The sequence below is a fragment of the Oryctolagus cuniculus genome, chromosome 18 (assembly GCF_051225735.1).
Source record: "Oryctolagus cuniculus isolate XC-2025 breed Fujian yellow rabbit chromosome 18, ASM5122573v1, whole genome shotgun sequence".
NCBI lineage: Eukaryota > Metazoa > Chordata > Mammalia > Lagomorpha > Leporidae > Oryctolagus > Oryctolagus cuniculus.
In genome coordinates this window covers 61,131,088-61,144,218 of record NC_142884.1, presented here as the reverse complement: position 1 = coordinate 61,144,218, position 13,131 = coordinate 61,131,088, and the positions used below count along the sequence as shown (strand labels likewise).

The window sequence follows — 13,131 nt, the reverse complement described above, 5'->3', positions numbered from 1 at the left end:
AGACAGGGGTCTCCAAAACATTTTTTGTCGTTGTTGCAGCAGACAGAACTTTCATTTTTATCAATGTGGAAGGATACGGCTCACCCAGTTTCCCCATCACTTTAGAGACCAGATTGTAAACAGCCCTCCCCCCTTTCCTTTGAACACGCATTTCATCATTTCCTTGGTAACACAAACATTTGAAAGCCTGTGTTGGGCAAGCCAGGGGACCTCAGGTAGGAGAAACAGCTATAAGGATTCTCTAGGTAGGCAGCTGCAAGCCGTTCCGCCTTCCCAGGATCTCTCAGCACGCCTATTCTACTCACCCCCACCCTCTCCCTTAAAGCCTAAGTTCATTCAAACTACACTTTGCCTGACTAGGCGCTGTTTTTATTACTAAGTTGGTGAGAACTCTGCTCCTGTTTGTAGTGCATCTGCCATCTGGGAACTCCCTTGCTTGGTGATCCGTCCTCCAAAAAGCCAAAACACTGGACGTGTTGTATGTACCTAACTGCAGACACCATAGAGGGTCCAAGTAGTGCTGCTAAGAGGTTCAGGAGAGCCAAAGCAGAAACAGCAGGAATCTCATCAAAAAAACAGGAGCTCCTAACCAGCACTGTGGCACAGTCAGGCAAAGCTTGTGATACAACCTGCATCCCGTATCTGTGTGCAAGCTCCGGTCCCAGCTGCTCTGCTTGCGATCCAGCTCTCTGCTGGCAGAGTGGCAGATGACAGTCCAAGTACTTGGGCCCCTGCACCCATATGGGAGACCTGGATAGCATTCTGGGCTGTGGTTTTGACCTGGCCCAGCCCCAGCTGTTGGGGCCATTTGGGGAATGAACCAGTGGATGGAAGATATCTCCCTCTCTTTCTTTCAAATAAATATTTCTAAACAAACAGGAGCTTAAGGATACACTGAAGAGTATAGCTGGAGTCTGGGGAAGCCCTACTGTCAAAGGGGAGTAGGGACATGTGACACTGGCCTAACAGAGGCATGCAAAGGGCTTCTGTCCCAGCTGGCCTGGAAATGCACTGCTCTGTTCCACCACCTATTACTAGCCAAAACTAACCTTAAGAAAGCAAAGACCAAACCTACCCCCACCAGAGCCAGAATTAACTCTAGGAAGAGACTGAACCCACTCCTCACCAGGCCCCTATGCTACACCACCCTCACTTCCCCACCAAATTATTTGTGCCCAGTGACATGAAGGGAAGCAGAGACTAGTTTTTGTGCCACTCCACCTTGCAGCCACAAGGCAGGTCCCTAGGTATTGTGTCTAACACAGAGAAGGGAATCATTTTATGGAGCCCAAGAAAGTCGATTTTGTGTCCCAACACCTAAACAGGACTCACTTTAAAGGCATTCACCTCTCTTTATTGGCTTTGAGCTAAATTACTGAAAGCTATAGATAAAAATGTCACCCCCCACCACTCTGATATCCAATCTGAAGAAAAACAGAAGTAGCCAACCACAAATCCCAACACTTTAATACCCTCGATGAGTCCAGCCCAATTACACTGAAGGACAAGAGCTCTGTGCAAATCTGTGCCTAAATGAGCCATGGCTGGATCTAGCTGTGGTCTTTACCAATTAATCAAGTAATGCATGCACATGTGTACCAGCCACTGTGCTAGACCTGAGGGAGGAAATGGTGAGCAAAAGTCAACTCCAGGAAGAAGTCAAAACCCTCAGCGGTAGGTATGAATTCAGCTTAGTTCTCAGTTGCTGCTTCTTGTTAAAAGGACACAGGGAGACAACCCATGGACAAACTGCAGCCATCTGGTAGTTTCCAAACTCTTTAGGGTGAGCTGGGCCTGGAGCTCTGTGAGGACCCCTGAAGCCAGGGTCTGTGTACTTAGGGCTCCTTTTCAGAGAAACCTGATCATTCAGTCATCTCCACTCAACATCAACCTTTCAAATAAGACCGAAGCCTATTTCACCGTTTCAAGGACACTTAGCTGAGTTTTTGTAAAAAATAAAATGGCGAAACCCAAATACAAACCTTACTTTTTGTTTAATTTGTCCTGCCAAACAAACACAGTGAAAACTTTAGTCTGACTAATTGTACAGAAAATAGAATTTGTAACCAGTAGCAAACAGAACAGGATAAACCTAAGTCCCTGGCAAGCTGGATCTCCATCAGCAGGTCACCCAGTTCCCCTGGGGAGGGAGGTCCCAGGAGGAAGAGGCACAGATCTACCAGTCCCCATCAGAATCACAGAGCTGCACCTGGGAAGCAAAAGCATGAAAACGAGAACTGATGTTACTTGGAACTATCACCACTACACACAGAAGAATCGCTTCCGACTGCCGGCCAACCTTAAGGAGTGGTTTTCCCAAACCCACAGTCCCTGGGCATCCCACCTGCAACCCTCAGGGGTTAAGTTTCAAGTTCACTGGTTCTGAAGCCTCTGCTTGACCAGAATCTGCAACATAAACTGGGGAAAGAGGGTAAACCAAGTCACAAATGCTGGTGTCACCAGTGCAGAGTCGGAGGCCCCAGACCGCTGTGTACGGAGGAAACAAGTGAGATCGCCAGATCACCAGCATGAGTCCAGCTGCCCTAATCCTCAGTACTGTCAACTAGTGCCCCAGGAGTCCAGGGGAGTCCCACAGCGGCCTGAGGACTGCCGCAGGCCGCAGGGCGACCCGTTCACATCCCGTGCTTCTTGCGGATCACAGCCATGGCCAGGAGACGATCCTTCTCGCGCAGCTCTTCGCGCAACTTGGCCTCGGTGAGACGCAGGTGACGGATGCTGCCCTTCATCTCTTTCATCTTCACTTCCATCAGCGCCAGGATATCCCGCTGCTCGTTCAGCTTGCGCAGCAGCTCCTCCTCCGTGGTGCCTGACGACAGCGAGTAAGAGTGGTCGGAGCCAGTGTCAGGGAAGCCCTCTTCCCCGACCACCACCAACTGGGGGCCCATGGGGCACTCGGCGGCCTCCAGCCCCGCTGTGGCGGCCTCTAGCTCCGACGCAGCAGCTGCTGCGGCCGCACCCTCTGCGGCTGCGAACTCCACCTGCACAGTAAGGTCGATGGGCTTCACGTCTTCTCCGGAGGGGGTGGTGGGAGCCGGCGGTACGGATCCCGGAGCCTGGTTGCTGTCTACGGCGGCCTGAAGGGTGAGGAGCACGGCCGCGGAGGCAGACACCAGGTTGGGCTGCAGCTGGGAGGTCTGGGCAGTGGAGGCGGACGGCGACGCTTGCTGCTGCTGTTGCTGCTGCTGCTGTTGCTGCTGCTGCTGTTGCTGCTGCTGTTGCTGTTGCTGCTGCTGTTGTTGTTGCTGCTGCTGCTGCTGCTGCTGCTGCCTGCGGCGAGCCGCCGCAGCTCCCGCGGGTCTGCGCGCTACTTTGCGCTCATTGACGCCGCGCAGCGGGAAGATGGTGGGGACACGCACCGTGTAGGTCTTGCGGCCGCCCTGGAAGTGAACGCTGCAGAGACGGTGGCCCGTGGTGGGCTGGAAGGTGGAGAAGCACCCACTGACGCCGGCACGGGACACGTTCTTCAGCCACAGGCGCCGTAGCTCAGCGTCCTTAGGAAACGTGTAGAAGTGCAGCGCCTTGTCCCGGTGCGAGTTATTGTAGCAGCCCGGTACGCAGCACGTAAAGCCAGGCATGGCTGCGCTGCGCCGCGCCGCCCAGCACGGCCCCTCCGGCCTCCTGCGCCCTTCGACGGCCGGGTCGGTCCGCCGCCGCCCGCCCTTCGACGGGCGGCGCCGCGCGAGGCTTTAGGCAGCCTCCCACTACTGCCGCCTGGCGCAGCCGGGCCTGCCCGGCGCCCCGTGCCCAGAGTACGCTTCCCGCCGGCCCGCGCTGCGACGCCTGCCCGGCCGCCCGCCTGCGCTCGGGAGTCGGCCCCGGGGACGCCGCGAAGGACCGCCTGGGAAGGAGGACTACGCCCCCCACAATGCACCGCGCCAGGCGTCGCTCACTTCCGGAGAGGGGGCGTGCTTATTCCTACCGCTTTTCAAAGCCCTCCAACAACCTTTGCAGAGCGGAGTATTCCCCGACCTGGCTTGTTCCTGGAGGACGAGAGCGCTGTGTCCGGTTGGAACGCTGTTGCAGGGACTGTCCCTCACAAGGACCCGGAATCCTGATGGGGGTGAGGAACGTGCCCCCTCACAAGTGCGCAAGCGCCGTAAGTGTGCCCTCACGGAGACTACAAGTCCCGTGATGCCTGGCGCTGAGCTCGGTGGGCGCGGCCTTGCGCGCCGCCTAAGGGAGAGGTCGGGTTACTGTGGACCAGAATTGGGGCGAGGTTGTTCCCTACCCCAAGAGATCCCAAACCCCGTGCCTTAGAATCGATGACATTCCTGCAGGGGGAGTGAGAAGAAACATGGGCCCCGGCGTCCGAAGGGCGTCAGGAGCACCTTTCACTGCTCTGAGGACAATCCCGATTCAGCCGCTGCGTGCGTTGATTCCCTTAGTGACTTAAATGGGCACCTGCCTATCTGCAAAGCAGTGGAGTGTGGAACCAGACCACCTGGAGGAATGCCTTTTTGGAGGACAGATGTAAATGCGTAGAAAGGAATCAACAGGACAGAGGAGAAAATGGGGGCCAGGGTCCAAGAAGAAAAAACGTGGAAAAGCTTGGGTGGGGAGGGGTAGTTGCCCCGCCCTATTGAGCCTGGGAGGAGGACCGCAGAAGGCGGGAAAGATTCGACTGAGCCGTATTAAAAGGTTTGAGATTTTTATTCCGCAGGCAACTTGGGGTTATTATAAGGTTCCTTCCTTTAAAAAAAAAAAAAAAGTATTAATTTATTTGAAAGCAGAGTGACAAGGATCTTCCATCCCCAAATGCCCCCAAAAGGCCGAAGCCAAGAGCTCTAACTCCATCCGGGTCTCCCACGTGGGTGGCCAGGATTCAGGTACTAGAGCCATCATCTGCTGCCCTAGGCGGGCTTAGCAGGAAACTGGCTCAGAAGCAGAGTAGCCCGGCTGGAACCAGCTAATCCAAAATGGCTTGTGGAATAGGCAAACTAATTTGCATTACAACAAAACAGCCTGCCCAGCTCCACTGCTTTGGGGGGGAAAATGGCGACCAAGGCCTTTGGAAAATGTGGGAGGAGCCAGGCAATTCTCCCCAGGAATGGGCTACAAACCAGCCTGCTTTTGCTGAATTCCCACTTCTGCTCACTTTTTCTTGGGCCTCTTCACCCTTTCTCTTGACATACGCTCATTTTTTTCCCTCACAGATATGAAATGGAACCCTAGTATGTGTTATTTATAATTATTTTATATAAAAACAAAACAGGCAGGGTATTTGAAAGCTTGCAAAAGAGGCCGGCATTGTGGCGAAGCAGGTTGGGCTGCTGTTGGGAATCCCCTGTGAAGGTCCAAGGCCCGGCTGCTCCACGTCTGCTACAGCCCCCTGCTAATGCACCTTGGAATGCAGCATTTGGCCCTAGTGTTTGGGCACCTGCCCCTACGTGGGAGACCCGGATGGAGTTCCAGGCTCCTGGCTTTAGGCCTTTGCAACCATTTGGGGAGTGAACCAGCAGATGGAACATCTCTGTCTCTCCCCCTCTCTCTGTAACTCTGCCTTTCAAATAAATAAATAAATCTTTAAATAAACAAAAACTTACAAAAGAAAAAAACTTGTTAACTTTATTATTAGCTTTAAAAAATGTATTTATTTGAAAGGCAGAGATACAGAGAGAGAAGAGAGAAAGAGATCCTCCATCCACTGGTTTACTCCCCAAGTGGCCACAACGGCTAGGGCTGGGCCAGGCCAAAGCCAGGAGCCAGGAGCTTTCCTTTGGGTCTCCCATGTGGGTGCAGGGACCCAAACACTTGGACCATCTTTCACTGTTCTTCCAGGTGCATTACTAGGGAGCTGGATCAGAAGTGGAGCAGCCAGGAATTGATCAGGTGCCCATATGGGATGCTGGCACTGCAGACGGCGGCTTAACCTGCTTTAAACCATTAATTACTATGAAGCTTAATCAACTATATGAGCACACAGAATAAGTGCACAGACTTAAGCTCCTGTTTCGAACTTTTTTGAAAGATGTTGGTGTTTTCTTTCTATTATCCAGTTCAAGCTTTACTAATAAACAAATATTGCATTTAGGTAGTTGATAGTTATCATCAAAATGTGTCTGTAAAGGACTGGCAAACTCAGATAACAGGGAAATCAGATCTAAATGATAAGAAATATTGGTTATGCTTTTCTTCTGCAACTCTCTTTGAGAAGCAAAAATCTATTTTTCTTTGCTCCATTTTTTAAAAATTATTTATTTATTTATAATAAAGACAGACAATGAACCATCCACCAGTTCACTCTGTAAATGGCTGCAACACCAGGTCTGGGCCAAGCTGAAGCGAGGACCCAGAAACTCAATCATGACCACTCACAGGGGTGGCAGGGGCCCAAGTACTTGGGTCATCTTCCACTGCTTGCTCAGGCACATTCCAGGGAGCTGGATGGGAAGTGAAGCAGCCAGACTCCGGCCTCTGCCACCACACCGGCCCTCTTTGCTTCTCCATTTTCTAACAAGCACATACATGTTCATGCCTGTGTGGGGTATCAGGTACCTAACACTCAATCTGGGAGCAGGACTATCAACTGGTGGAAAATATGGTAAGCACTTCCAGCATTAACAGAACTTTTATAACTGGGATTCATTCCACAGCGGCCTTGTTTAGAGATACCAACATTTGTTCCGGATCACAAATGACTCAGTAACTAAACCTGGAGCCTATAAACCTAGTCTCTTCTGATAGATTCAGACCCTAGACCCTACAGAGCTCTTACTTATGCAAAGCTGACCAGGTCACCCATAGCACAAAGTTCTTTTCCCAGGCTCAAGTGTCTCCCCTTTCTGGGAGAGGGAGATGGGACTGAGTGGTGTTTTTTTGTTTGTTTGTTTTTTGACAGGCAGAGTGGACAGTGAGAGAGAGAGAGAGAGACAGAGAGAAAGGTCTTCCTTTGCCGTTGGTTCACCCTCCAATGGCAGCGGCGGCTGTTGCACCGTGCTGATCTGATGGCAGGAGCCAGGTACTTATCCTGGTCTCCCTTGGGGTACAGGTCCCAAGCACTTGGGCCATCCTCCACTGCACTCCCTGGCCACAGCAGAGAACTGGCCTGGAAGAGGGGCAAGCGGGACAGAATCCGGCGCCCCAACTGGGACTAGAACCTGGTGTGCCGGCGCCGCAGGCGGAGGATTAGCCTATTGAGCCGGCAGAGTGGTATTCTAATAGTGACGGCTGTTTATTGATTCTCTCTTTCCCAGTATCAGACCAGCATGAAGCATTGATTCATGAAATCATTACACGTTCCTTATTAGGTGTGTATCATCTTCAATGTACAGACGAGAAAACCAAGACTTGGATCGGTTGCATCCACTTGCCCAGGCTCACTCCACGTAGGGATCCTCATGAGGCCAGGGTTCCAGATCACCACGCAACACGCAGCGTGCCGCGGTAGGGCGAGAACTACAATTCCCGTGGGCCTGTGCAGCAGTATCGCGAGACTTCCCTTAAATAGGGTGGCGGGAACGCTGCGGCTGCGGCTGTGGGGGCGGTTGAGACGCTGGGCGGCTGAAGCCATGGCTGACGGCTACAGTCCCAACAGCGAGCCTACGACGCGCACGCTGCTACGGCGCGTGTTGGATACAGCGGACTCGCGCTCCCCGCGGCGACCCCGGAGTATTCGAGCTGGGTACTGGAGGGTGCTGCTCGAGTGCTTGAGCGTCGGGGCGCGGGAGTGAGATCGGGGTGGAATCTGGTGCCACCCCCGTTCGGAGAGAGACACTGAGTCCAGATCCCTGAGAACTGACGTCACCGCCCCAGCTGGGTGCGGGCGCAGATGTTTATGCCCCCACTTCTTGGGGTTCGGGGCAGCCCGGCCTCGGGACCACAGAGCCCGACCCGAGGGACGGACAGGCGCTCAGAGTCTGAGTTTCTGTTCTGTTCTCTGGGTTACTTTCACAGCAGCCCAGGGGGTGTGTGTCCAGGCTCTGCCTTGAACTTCTCCACCTTTCGCTGTTGTCTCTGTGGCTCCCAGCTGGAAGATGGGCGAGGAGCCGGAGAGCCCAGTCGGGAGGCAGGAACTGGAAAGTCGCTTTGCTGGGGAGCAGGGAACTTGGCCTGACTTGGCGGGAGTGTCAGTTTGTGAGGGACGTGGTGAGCTCATGGGTGCAGAGTGTGCAGAAGTTGGTATCTGTCGGCCTGAGCCAGTGCAGTTCCTTTATAGGGGACGGGAAGCCACTCGTGGTAGTGCTGATGAGTTGGGAGCCCTGGCGACGTTAACCTGGCTCTGGGACCTGATTGCAGTGGAGAGACGAGGGCTGGGGTGGCTCATGTGAAAGTTGCTGTCATATCCTGACAAATACTTAGAACCCTTAAGAATACGCAGATATCCTTGGATTTTAAAGAAAGGTTTTTTGTGTGTGTGTGTGTGTGTTTTTTTTTTTTTTTTTTTTTTTTTTTTTTTTTTTTTTTTTAGTGGACACACGGTAATTGCACGTATTTTTGGAGTACAAAGGTTGCTATTTTAAAGTCTGGGATGGATACCCTTCCGTTGCTCCTCTTGTCAGCAGTCAGCCACTGCTGTCCTCTTAGGATTCTGCTGTGGTCACCTCTGTGACACCTCAGCCGCTCTTTCTGGCTGAGTCAGTCATGTTCCTTGTCTCTTCCATAGCCTGGGGTTCTCCTTCACCTACACTCCTGTTGACCCAGGGCCGGGAACAGGGACTACGGGAGGCACTAAAGGGCTTCAGGCCAAGACCCCTGGTGAAGGCAAGTCGGGCCTTCATCCTCTGCCCCCTACCCCCAGCCCCTCTGTAATTCCCACATCCACTGATCTTTATACAGGACCCAGAGAACCCTGCTTGAAACGCCTTCACCCAGGAGGCGGAGCAGCCAAAGAAAGTCGACTGCCAGACGACACTCCCATGGGACCAGGGTAAGTGCCCAGCCCACTGGCCATTCTAGGGTCCTGGTTGCCTTCAGGGGTCGCTCAAGTCTAGCTGTACTCTGGTGCGTACCTTGAGGGAATTTCTAAGCAAACAGACTGGTTGTTTGGTGCTTTTGTTCATAGTCTGTCAGCCGACTGGCCCACACCCAGGCCAGTAGACACCTGGACGAACAGACACCCCGGACTCTGCTGAAGAACATCCTACTTACAGGTCAGTGGGTGCTGGCCGGTGGGCAGAGTCGGCGGCCAGTCCAACACTGGTCCTGTGGTAGCCTTCCTTCAGGAAGCCTGTCCTGTCAGCCCCAGCCTCTCGGTGTTGTTTACAGCCCCAGAATCTTCTGTCCTTGTGCCAAAGTCAGTGGTGAAGCCCGCACCAGCGCCGCCGGTGGTCCAGCCCCCTAGACGGGAAAGCAGTCGGGGCAGGTGAAGAGTAGTCTCCCCGTTGGACTGGGCTGTTGGGCGGATCTAATGGGGAGCTTCTTGAGAGCCCCCAGAGCCAGAATTAGGCTTCTCTGAGATGAACTCCATCTTTGTAGCCTGGAGCTGCAACTTCCTGAACTTGAGCCCACCACGAGCCTGGCGCCAGGCCTGTTGGCCCGTGGCAGGAGGAAGCAGAGGCTGAGGCTGTCAGTGTTTCAGCAAGAAGTGGACCAAGGGCTGCCTCTCTCCCAAGGTGAGGCCCTGGGCACCATCTGTTGGTACCCGGTTTCTCCTCCCTGAGAGGGCCTGGTAACTTATGTGATTTCTTGTTTTTACATCCTCTCGCTGGTCGTTGACAGAGCCTCCTGAGACTGCCGGCGCCTCCTCCCTCACCAGGTGATGCTGCTTGTTTGGGTTTGGTGGAGAAGCTCGGGGAGGCAGGGTACTGGCTGAGGTGGAATCTGTCACATTGCTCCCTGACTGTCTTAGCCTCTCGGCACAGTGGCTGCATTCAGAGTGACGAGAGCTCAGGTGCCTGACTTCCCCATGTGCCTCCTCCTTCCCACCAGCTCTCTCAACCTGACCTTTGCCACCCCTGTTCAGCCACAGTCTGTGAAGAGGCCTGGTTTGGCCCGTAGACCCCCCACCCGCCGAGCTGTGGACGTGGGTGTCCTTTTGCAAGATCTGCGAGATACTTCTTTGGCTCCTTCAGGTAACATTGAGGTTTTCCACTTGCGGCTTTTGGAGAAAGTTCTCCCTCTATGATAGATAGGAGGTGTGCTGAGTCTGGCATTGCTCCCTTCTCAGTGTGGCCAAAGCCAGGGAGCTAGCGTGGCCAGTAAGTCTATGAAGAGTTTCTGCTCTCTTTCCACAAGGTGTTCCATCCTTGATAGTGTGGTAGGTTACACAGGCCTGTAAGAGCCCTCTCCAAGTGTTTCTGAGAACGTCGTATCCTTGAGAAGCTACAGGACAGAGTGTGGAAGGGAGGTTGGTGTGGCTGGAGCTTGTTGGCAGGTTGAAAATGCAGAGTTTCAGGATCAGCTAGCCGATCAGAGCAGACCCAGGAACTTGATTTTAGCTTAAATTCACCATAGTAAGACGGGGGTCCTGGCTAGAGGGGCAGAGTGAGAAGTGGAGAGCTGAGGCACAGATGCGCTGCTCAGGGACTAGGGAGCAGCTGTGGAGGCCTGGGAATGCCAGGCCAAGAGCACGAGAGCTGTGCAAGGGAGGTAAGGCTGAAGGCTGTGTTGTCTTCTCTTCCTCGGGACCGACCCAGGGAGCCCACAGCCCAGGGCCTGGTAATTCTGGGTAGTAGCAGGTAGGCATTGCATACATTGAGTGCCCTTGACCTCTAGGTAATAGCCTCAGAACCCCTGTGGCTACTGTGCCAACGGACACTGTGTTGGAGGACACCCAGCCCTTCTCCCAGCCCTTGGTTGGCCGTTCCCCTAGTGTGCATCACTCCCTGCCCCATCCCTCTCACAATGAGACTGAAGATACAGAGAAGGCTGTGGACCACTGGACACAGAGCAGTCAGCCTGGGCTGCAAAATGACAGTGAGTATGTGGGACAAGTGGCCTGGAGCTAAGCTTAACTTGGGTGAGAGTTGGCGCTAGTGGTTGTCCATCCTCAAGCCCATATGTGTGCTTCCTGGTTGTGGGCCCCTCCTGCTTCTAAGAGCAGAGTCAGTGTTGGGCCCGGAGATCGCAGATCTGTGTGTCCTGGTACTGCTCTGGACCGTCTCCCCTCAGTGGGCGGGTCTGTCTTTGCTACTCTGTCTTTCTGCTCTCAGAGCCACATCCATGGCCTGCTGCTCCTCCAGAGGTGACAGAATCAATGGGATCCCAGGGCGCCGTGGAGGCTGAGGAGTCGGATGTATCTTCAGGAGATGAGGACCCCTCTGGCAGGGCAGGTAAGAGGCCCAGAGCAGGGATCGTGGTGAGTGGTGGCTTTTTTTTTTTTTTTTTTTTTTAAGATTTATGTATTTAGTTGAGAGGTAGAGTCGCAGAGAGAGGGAGAGACAAAGTCTTCCATCTGTTGGCTCAGTCCGCAAGTGGCCTCAATGGTCAGAACTCGGCTGATCAGGAGATAGGACCTTCTTCCGGGTCTTCCATGCAGGTACAGGGGCCCCTGCACTTCGGCCATATTCCGCTGATTTCCCAGGCCATAGCAGAGAGCTGGACTGAAAGAGGAGCAGCCGGGACTTGAACCAGCACCCATATGGGATGTCAGCCCCGCAGGTGGCGGCTTAACCTGTTACACCACAGCACCGGCCCCACATGGTGACATTGTGTTCAAGCCCTGACACATCACAGGAGCTTGCTTGGGTTGTATTTCTAGGTACTAGGGGTGTTAGAGGGCCAGGAAGACTCTGAGGGTCACTGTGTGGCTGGAGCTGGTGGGACTTTTGAGCGAGGACAAGGACCAGGCCTGTGGGACGAGGTGGGATGGTCAAGCCTGAGCCTCCTGTGACTCTGCCTTTCCTCCGCAGCAAGTCCAGCAATGGCCTCCAGGACCCCCAGCTTTCTCCAGGCTGAACAGCCGCCTCCATTCCTTGAGCCAACCCCGCGGCCTGGTGCTGCAGTGTAAGACCCCGTGACGCCGCCACCTCATGGTCTTCATGGGAAGGGGGCAGGCACTGACCCTGGCGTCGGTTGTCCCCTTCCTATAGTTACACAGATGGTTACCTAGCAGAGCGGCACGCATTGGGGGATGTTCCCTGAGAATGTGTCTGTCATCCTGGAGGCTTAGAGGAACCTGGGTGGAGGGGAAGTACAAGATCAGTATATAGTCACAGAAGGCTTCCTGGAGGTGGATTAGGGGATAGGCAGTCGTGGACTAAGGGGAGAAAAAAGCCATTTTGTGGCCTGGAGGTCACGTTCCTGAGCAAGCAGGGGCTAGACTAAAACATTGGGTCCAGTCTGGGAAGGAACAGGACCCAAGGAAAGACTAGGCCTCTAGGTGGCCCCTGCCCTCCCCCCAAGGCTGGGGTTGCTAATCCAGGTTGATTAGCACATGGTCCCCAGCCTCCACAGGAGCCAGCAAAACTTGTCTTTGAATTGGGACCTTTTCAGACAGCAATTCAGCCATCTCTGTCCACTCCTGCCCCCAGTGTGTCTTCAGAGCCTGTGTTGGCCAGGCGTCCCCCCAGGCCCCGAGCTGCTGGCCCCAGGCCCCGTCAGGATCCACATAAGACTGGACTGAACCACTATGCAAAACTCTTTAGCTTCTATGCTAAGATGCCCATGGAGAAGGCAGCTCTTGAGGTGGTGGAGAAATGGTGAGTTCTAGACACCTGGGGTGGGGAGAGGCGCCCTCAGGTCAGCAACAGACCGTCCATCTTCCCTCCCCTCACCTTGGCAGTCTAGACAAGTATTTCCAGCATCTCTGCAATGACCTGGAGGTATTTGCTGCCCATGCTGGCCGCAAGACTGTGAGGCCGGAGGATCTGGAACTGCTGATGCGGCGGTGAGTGTGAGGAATGGGGGGTGCGGGTGTGGGAGTGCTGACGCTGACACCATCTGTCCGTTCTCTCCCTCTGCTGCAGGCAGGGCCTGGTCACTGACCAAGTCTCACTGCACGTCCTTGTGGAGCGGCATCTGCCCCTGGAATACCGGCAGCTGCTCATCCCCTGTGCATTCAGTGGCAATTCCGTCTTCCCTGCCCAGTAGTGGCCAGGCCACAACACTTGCCCTGTCTGCATCTGGGGTCCCTTGGCCTGTATACTCTTCCAGGTCTCCTCCTTGCCTCCTAACATCAATAAAGTAAAGTATCATGGAACATTCTGCGTTTTGTTGCATATCCAGGGGCTA

The 13,131-nt window shown here is 54.1% G+C and overlaps 2 protein-coding genes across 5 annotated transcripts; one reads left to right on the top strand and one right to left on the bottom strand.

Annotated features, from left to right (window-relative positions):
* Positions 1-1,975: 1,975 nt before the first annotated feature.
* THAP11 (THAP domain containing 11) lies at positions 1,976-3,861 on the bottom strand. Its single transcript, XM_008257483.5, has one exon. The coding sequence runs from the start codon at positions 3,594-3,596 to the stop codon at positions 2,634-2,636; it is 963 nt and encodes a 320-aa protein (XP_008255705.3). The 5' UTR covers positions 3,597-3,861; the 3' UTR covers positions 1,976-2,633.
* Positions 3,862-4,224: 363 nt separating this feature from the next.
* On the top strand, positions 4,225-13,099 carry CENPT (centromere protein T). 4 transcript variants are annotated; one of them, XM_089320299.1, is made up of 13 exons: positions 4,225-4,659; positions 8,797-8,887; positions 9,023-9,110; positions 9,226-9,322; positions 9,436-9,572; positions 9,679-9,715; positions 9,889-10,031; positions 10,675-10,875; positions 11,112-11,231; positions 11,811-11,904; positions 12,432-12,599; positions 12,683-12,787; positions 12,867-13,099. In XM_089320299.1, the coding sequence occupies exons 1-13, from the start codon at positions 4,496-4,498 to the stop codon at positions 12,988-12,990; spliced, it is 1,569 nt and encodes a 522-aa protein (XP_089176425.1). In that variant the 5' UTR covers positions 4,225-4,495; the 3' UTR covers positions 12,991-13,099. The 4 variants fall into 4 exon arrangements, with proteins under 4 accessions (XP_089176425.1, XP_051702917.3, XP_051702916.3 ...); XM_051846957.3 differs by lacking the exon at positions 4,225-4,659 and adding an exon at positions 6,847-7,642 and having other exon boundaries at positions 11,142-11,231; XM_051846956.3 differs by lacking the exon at positions 4,225-4,659 and adding an exon at positions 6,847-7,642.
* The last annotated feature ends 32 nt before the right edge of the window (positions 13,100-13,131 follow it).

What these genes read in the sequence shown, in the direction of transcription:
- CENPT (XM_051846956.3), top strand. Translation starts at nt 7,359, where the DNA reads ATGAGGCCAGGGTTCCAGATCACCACGCAACACGCAGCGTGCCGCGGT. An exon ending in GAAGAACATCCTACTTACAG is followed by an intron (nt 9,111 to 9,225) that starts GTCAGTGGGTGC and finishes TGTTGTTTACAG; the next exon opens with CCCCAGAATCTTCTGTCCTT. An exon ending in GCCTGGGCTGCAAAATGACA is followed by an intron (nt 10,876 to 11,111) that starts GTGAGTATGTGG and finishes TTCTGCTCTCAG; the next exon opens with AGCCACATCCATGGCCTGCT.
- THAP11 (XM_008257483.5), bottom strand. Translation starts at nt 3,596, where the DNA reads ATGCCTGGCTTTACGTGCTGCGTACCGGGCTGCTACAATAACTCGCAC.